The sequence below is a fragment of the Chenopodium album genome, chromosome 13, assembly GCF_948465745.1.
Source record: "Chenopodium album chromosome 13, dcCheAlbu1.1, whole genome shotgun sequence".
Classification (NCBI taxonomy): Eukaryota; Viridiplantae; Streptophyta; class Magnoliopsida; order Caryophyllales; family Amaranthaceae; genus Chenopodium; species Chenopodium album.
Window position 1 is genome coordinate 40,916,254 of NC_137846.1, and position 7,529 is coordinate 40,923,782.

General features: G+C 35.5%; 1 protein-coding gene across 1 annotated transcript; it reads left to right on the forward strand.

Moving 5' to 3' along the window:
• Positions 1-6,482: 6,482 nt before the first annotated feature.
• LOC145575508 (uncharacterized) lies at positions 6,483-7,166 on the forward strand. Its single transcript, XM_081633371.1, has 2 exons — positions 6,483-6,783; positions 6,865-7,166. The coding sequence occupies exons 1-2, from the start codon at positions 6,483-6,485 to the stop codon at positions 7,164-7,166; spliced, it is 603 nt and encodes a 200-aa protein (XP_081489497.1).
• Positions 7,167-7,529: the final 363 nt, after the last annotated feature.

Here is a 7,529-nt window from a genome sequence, read left to right on the forward strand (position 1 = left end):
TGTGCCTTGAAGAAGGATACTTTTCTGCTATGAAGAATTTCATGGATATGTCTACCAAAGACAATCTTTTTTTGTACATGTATGACACAAGCGATGGTGGTACACTTAAAATTGTATTTTGGGCTGATGGGAGATGTAAAGCTGCATATCGTGATTTTGGAGATGTGGTATCATTTGATACGACATACTTAAAAAATAGGTATAGGATGCCTTTTTGTCCATTCATAGGCGTGAATCATCATGGTCAATCGATATTGCTTGCGTTTACATGTATGACACAAGCGATGGTAGTACACTTAAAAATGTATTTTGGGCTGATGAGAGATGTAGAGCTGCACATCGTGATTTTGGAGATGTAGTGTCATTTGATACGACATACTTAAGAAATAGGTATAGGATGCATTCTTGTCCATTCATAGGCGTGAATCATCATGGTTAATCGATATTGCTTGCGTGTGCTCTAATTTCTGGTGAGGTACAAATAATTATATTTGGTTGTTTAAGACCTGGCTAGCTTGTATGTCGGGAAAAGCTCCAAGTGGGGTATTGTCACAGATCAATGCATGGCTATAGGTGTACATCTTTGTAGATAATTATCATACTTAGCATCACATTTAATTTGTTGAGAGATGATGATACAAATAAAACTAATGAAAGTCATCCTATCCTTGAAAAACTTGCTCCTCCATGTGTAGGATGATTTTTGCGTCTTATGAAGAAGTCATTGGGTATAATTATGAATTCAGAAAACAAAATGGGTTCCAAATGAAAATCAGAAGTAGAAAAAATGTCAAAGGTGCTTTATGTGGTAATAAATATGATTGCACAAGGTTGAGGCTAGTATGTAAGAAAGAAGGAAAGTTTGTTCCTAGGGGGAAGGATCCGTCAAACCCTATACGAAGTGAAGTTACCGGTTGTAAAGCTAAAATTACAGCCACATTTGACAAAAGTAAAGGGGAATGGAAATTCACCACGGTAGTGTTAGAGCATAACCATCCCACGGGAATGTAAAGTTTGTATTGGTATGAAACTTATTGGAAGGTAGTGCAATTTATAGGAAATTATCAAAGACTAGATTCAACGAACGTAGGAATGGAATAAGAAGTGTATCCTCTTCTTTTAATACTTGATTTCATCAGGGATTTGTGCAGAGGTAATTCATGTATGTGTTCCAATAAACTTCATTCTTGCTTGGACCTTGGGAATGGAAATAACTGTTTGTTTTTTTAATTATTTGTTTTTCGAGGAAATGTGATATAACCGTCTACTCTAAAAAAATAGTGTATGTAATTTTTTTTATAAGGGAAGGATTATACAATTTCGACATAAATTAAAGGTTTTTTTTTAAAAAAGGTTTTTCGTTTTAGGATTTAAAACAAAATACAAAATATTAGCAATGAAAGTCGTTCAAAAAAATTTAGCATATGAAATGGGAAACTAAAATTTTATCGTTGTATATTAAGGTAAATTGATTATTTTATAAATAATGAAAGAGACTGCGTTTAAATTTGTTCAAACTGAATGATGAAACTAATTGAAATGGGGAAAAAATTTAGCATATGAAATGGGAAAATAAAATTTTATCATTATATATTAAGGTAAAGTGATTATTTTATAAATAATGAAAGAGAATGAGTTCAAATTTGTTCAAACTAAAAAATGAAGATGATAGAAATGGAAAAAAAAAATTTAGCATATGAAATGAAAATATAAAAGTTTATCATTGTATATTAAGGTAAAGTGATTATTTTATAAATAATGAAAGAGAAGCGTTTAAATAAATATTTGTATTTTCGCCCAAATCTATGCTCCCTCTATTTTAAAATAAATGTCACAGTTAAACTAAGCACATATATGATGACAACGCAAAACTTTGATAAAAAAATATCTTTGCAGTTTATATAAATTGAATAAAATTGATATCTAGAAACTATATATTAAAACGGTTCTAACAACTCCATGTATAATTACATTTTTTTTCTTATATGTGAATCACTAACATTGGTCAACATGATTTTGTGAATAACGCAAAAAAGGTCAAATGGGACATTTATTTTGAAACGAAGAGGTTATCATTTTTCACGCCATTATATTATTATGCATACTTACACAATATACTTTCTCAATTACTAAAAATCAATACATTATACTTTCTTAAAAGCTCAAAATTAATATGTTAAAATACTTTGATTACAAATTTATACCAACATACAACAAATGTATATCTTTTAATTCGTAAAACCAACTTCATACCAACAAACATCAATTGTAGACCAACACTAATCATCAAGTCAATCGTGGTTTAATTCATTACACAATTTCACCTTCACAATTAGATCTACACAAAAGAAGAATGTAACTGTTCAATTCATCGACCCCCAACATAAACACATGCTTGTACATATATAAGTTTTGGTTTATAAGACATAGAAATACTACTTCGAAATTTCTTATACTTCTATTTTTTTTTTCACTTACATCATAATTAAACACCAACAACCATTTTAACCAATACTAATTAACTATTTTATTGTATTTTTATTACCGCTAATTATTCCACAATGAAACAACATTATAATTAAATATTTATAAAATTACACCTAGCAAATATACATACTTTCACCTCAACTACAACATGTATTTCTTCCTGGCCACCAATTTCAATGATTACTTACAATTTTCATTATTATGGATCTAAAATTTAGGATGTCAATTCCCTAACAATGACGTCAAATATATACTATAACTTACTAGATGTAGTTGAAAGCTTCATCATTGCTCCTTGGATTGATGCCTCCTCCTCCATCTTCAACTAATTGATGAAAGTGTCGATCCTCTCGCTACCGGAAATATGGAAAAATTTTAGCTACTTTATCCCTCTTTTTGGTGTTTCAATTGATAATGGAGAAATGACTTTTTTTTCTTTCTTTATCTCCTTTGAATTCTTTATCTCTATTGGAAGCTCATGACTTTTTTTTTTTTTATTAAACATCTATTCTAATTTATCATGCCTCTAGTAGCTAGAGCCTGAGAACCCCTCAGAGAGAATTAATAAAAAAAAAAAAAAAAGTAGTGGTGGGTTTAAGTGGGGACCATGAGTGAAGAGAGATACAATATTATAATGTAGTTATTTGCCAAAAAAAAAGAAGTGTAACACTTATTTAAACACGACCACATTTGGTAAGCGTAATATTTATTAAAACACGGAGGGAAAAATTAGGTTCTACGGAGTACTCACTCCCTTCGTTTGTTAAACATAAAAACTACACATAATACAGGTTTATGTGGGCCATATAAAAACCAGGGACATGGCATTGTGTGATAGGTATTTTCTTTGGGGCTCAATAATAATATATTTTTAACATTTCATTCAAAATACAAATTAAAATTTCAAATCAAATTTCAAATCAGATTTGTATTTTCCAGGCATAATCAATGCACCCACATTCTCAACCACCCCATTCTCTCTTCTCTCATTTTTTTGGCTAATTTTTTTTGGTCCAATTTTTGTAATACCCCGTATTTTTATACATATTTTAATTTAAATAAGTATTTCTTAAAGTATTTAAATAAGTTAAAATGAATTATTTATGATGTTTTATTGATTTAAAGAGTATTATTTATGATGTTTTATTGAAGAAGCGCATAAAGGAAGGAGAAGAGAAGATGAGGGTGCTAAAAGGGGGAGTAATGGATGGAGCAAAGCTGGCAGCGTGCAACTCTTTGTCTGTAGAGCTTGAAGCTTTGTATAGGAAGGAGAAATCGTACTGGTATGCAAGAGAGAGAGCAAATGAACTTAAAGATGGTGACAAAAACACAAAATATTTTCACCATAAAGCTAGTCAAAGGAAGGCTCAGAATTGAATCAAAGGGCTTAGAGATAAGAACGGGGAGTGGTTTGAGCAACATGCCGATATGGAGAGAGTTATTTCTGCTTATTTTTCTAATCTTTTTGCTACTAGCTCTCCGACTGGTTTTTAGGATGCTTTGGAGGGGATAGACAGGGTGGTTACGGATGACATGAATGCAATGCTGGATATTGAGTCGTCTGCAGAGGAGATTAAAAATGTTCTTTTCCAAATGCACCCGAACAAAGCTCCCGGCCCTGATGGTATGCACGCTCTATTTTTTCAACAATTCTGGCATGTTGTTGGTCCTGATATTATAGCTTTTGTGAAGCAATGGTGGAGGGGAGAGGTAAATTTATTGGAGGTATTGTCCTTATTCCGAAATGTGATAATCCGTCTCATCTGTCGGAATTTAGACCTATTAGCTGTTGTAATGTCATTTATAAAATAGTGTCAAAAACGGTCGCTAATAAATTAAAGGGTATTTTGGATTAGGTGATTTCCCCTAATCAGAGTGCTTTTGTTCCGGGTCGCCTCATATCTGATAATGCTCTTGTTGCCTTCAAAATTTTTCATGCTATGAAGAGAGGAGGGGAGGGTAAGGATGGGAGCGTTGCTTTGAAGCTTGACATGAGCAAAGCATATGACAGGGTGGAATGGGTGTTCTTAGAGAGAGTTATGGATAAAATGGGGTTTTCGGGTGATTGGATTGGCAGAATTATGAGTTGTCTATAGAGTGTTCAATTTGCTTTCAAGATAAATGGGCAGATTTCGAGCTCTGTCATTCCGAGTAGGGGTCTTCGTCAACGTGACCCGATCTCTCCATATTTATTCCTATTATGTGCCGATGCTTTCTCTACTCTGCTAAATAAGGCGGCCAGGGATGGTTTGATTCATGGTGCTAGAATTTGTAAGGGTGTTCCCCGTGTGTCTCATTTATTCTTTGCTGACGACAGTATTCTTTTTGCTGAAGCAAATACTCTAGAGTGCTCTGTGATAGCTAATATTATTAGCAAATATGAAAGAACTTCGGGCCAGATGATTAATTTAAACAAAACTAAAGTGACTTTTAGTAAAAAAAGTTTGTGCAAGTCGCCGGAAAGAAATTGTGGATACTTTGGAGGTTAGGGAAGTGGACAGACATGAGAAATATCTTGAGTTGCCAATGATTATTGGTAGATCAAAGAGAGCTATTTTTGCAGGTATAAAGGAACACCTATGGAATAAATTGCAGGGATGGAAGGAAAAATTGTTGTCGACTCCCGGTAAGGAGCTGAGGTCTTGATTAAATCAGTGGCTCAGGCAATCCCGACTTACATGATGAGTATTTTGAGGATCCCGGATGGTATTATCGATGCCATTCACTCTATGTTGTCTTGTTTTTGGTGGGGGTCTACCGCGTCTAGAAAGAAACTTCATTGGCAAAAATGGGAGGATATGTGCCAACCGAAAGCCCTTGGTGGTATGGGTTTCCGCGACCTCCGTGTTTTTAATCAGGCTCTATTGGTGAAGCAATGTTGGCGTCTCCATCATAATTATGTTACTCTTCTACATTCTGTTTTGAAAGCAAAATATTTTAAAAATTGCGATGTTTTAGAGGTTAGTCGGGGTTATGACCCTAATTATACGTGGAGAAGTATGTGGGGCGCTAAGTCATTGCTACTTGACGGGTTGAAGTGGAGAGTTGGAAATGGGTGTAGTATTCTTGTATGGGAGGCAGCTTGGTTACTGGGAAACTCTTCTGTTGGTGTGCATCTCCTGTGAGCTCGAGTAATATGGAGTTGCATGTGTGCGATTTAATTGACTATGAAGCTATGGCTTGGCGTGGGGATTTAATTCATGACAATTTTAATGCGGCTGGCCAAGCATTAATATTGTCGATTCCATTGTCCTATTGAACAACCAGAGACATCATGTATTGGTGGCCAAATAAAAATGGAGAGTACTCCATGCGTTTTGGGTACTAGCTAAGCAAGCAGTGCTTAGCATCAAGGAAAATGCAGCCAAATTCGGATGTGTGAAGACTCATTTGGGGGATTAAGGGGCCACTAAAGATGGGCACGGGCCGTGCCGGCACGCGGGCGGCACGACTCCGGCACGGCACGACCACCGGCACGGCACGACATGGCAGCCCACTTGTGGGCCATGGGCCATGCCGTGAACAAAAAATTAAAATTCGGCACGGGCACGGTCGTCGGCGCGCCGGCATGGCACGCTGGCACGACACGCCGGCACGGCCCGTGGCACGACCCGTGCCCAAATAAAACTTAATTAATTAAGTTTATATAACTTATTTAATTAATAAATAAATAAGTTTATTTATATAAACTAATATACTTAATAAAATAAGTTAATATAAATAAACTTAATTAAATAAGTTTCTATAAATGGATTAATTTATATAAACTTATTTAATTATTATAACACAATAAATCAATTATATATATATATATATATATATATATATATATATATATATATATATTGGCACGGCACGGCACGGCCCGCGGCTGCACGGCACGGCCCGTTGCCCATCTTTAGGGGCCACCAAAACTCTCACATTTTTTATGAAAGGCTTGCAAGGGCTTCCTTGCTGTGAGGGAAAGGTTACATTACCGTCATTTGATTGATAATATGACTTGTTCGATTTGTGGGAATGGAGATGAATTGGTGATCCACGCTACTTTTGAGTGCAATGCTGTCAGGGAGATTTGGGATGCTAGCAACTTTACTCATATTATTTTGCAAGCCCCTTCTACGAATTTTGCTGACAGATTGGCTTGGGTTGCTTCCCAGATTAATAATGATGAGTTGCGATCCTTTGCTACGCTGGCTTGGGCTCCTTGGTGGTGTAGGAACTTGGTCGTTTTTGAAAATGCAAGCATATGCCCAATTAGTATTGCTGCAAATTTGTCAAAGTTCGTTGCTGACCATGGTGAGTATGCTAAGAGAGTCTTTATGGGGTAGAGGTCGGCTGGACTACAATTTGGTAACTCATGGTCTAGTCCTGCAACAGGTATAGTGAAAGTCAATTGTGATGTACATGTGGGAAGTGTTACGGGGCTTGGGATTGTAATCAGGGATGCCGAAGGTGGGGTGTTGGCTGCTGTTGTGAAGCAGGAGTACGCAGGATGGGCTGCTGATATTGCTGAAGCAGGTGCGTGTCGCTTCAGCCTTCAGATTGCTAAGAGGCTGGGCTTCTCCTCAATTGTGCTTGAAAGTGACGCTTCTAATGTGGTGCAAGGCGTGAAGAAGAATGCTGCTAGTTTTACTCCTTTATCCTTAATTTGTGATGATATTTGTAGTTTTTCTAGCTGAACTGAACATTTTATGAGAGAAGGAAATTAAGAACTAAACTGAACTGAACTGAAAATAATTTGAAGAGAACGGGCCTTTTTTATGCATTTTCTACATCTTATTCTTAAGGCCCTGTTCTGTTCGCCTTATTTCCACTTATTTCAGGGTTAATAATTTCAGATAAGTTCAAATAAGGATTAATATGTTCAGATTCAGGAAAAATAAGTTCAGATAAGTTGTGAAAAGGATTAATTAGGGCTACCCAAGTTTAATTTATAACTAAAATAAGTTCTAATAAGGGCTAATAAATTCAGATAAGTTCTGGTATTATAAGATAAGTTCAGATAAGTTAAGATAAGTTCAGATAATAAGTTCAGATAATTA

Bases quoted from the DNA above. Each gene is read 5' to 3' on its own strand.
- LOC145575508 (XM_081633371.1), top strand. From the start codon at position 6,483: ATGACTTGTTCGATTTGTGGGAATGGAGATGAATTGGTGATCCACGCT. The intron at 6,784-6,864 runs GTGAGTATGCTA...GTCCTGCAACAG, and splicing joins AAAGTTCGTTGCTGACCATG to GTATAGTGAAAGTCAATTGT.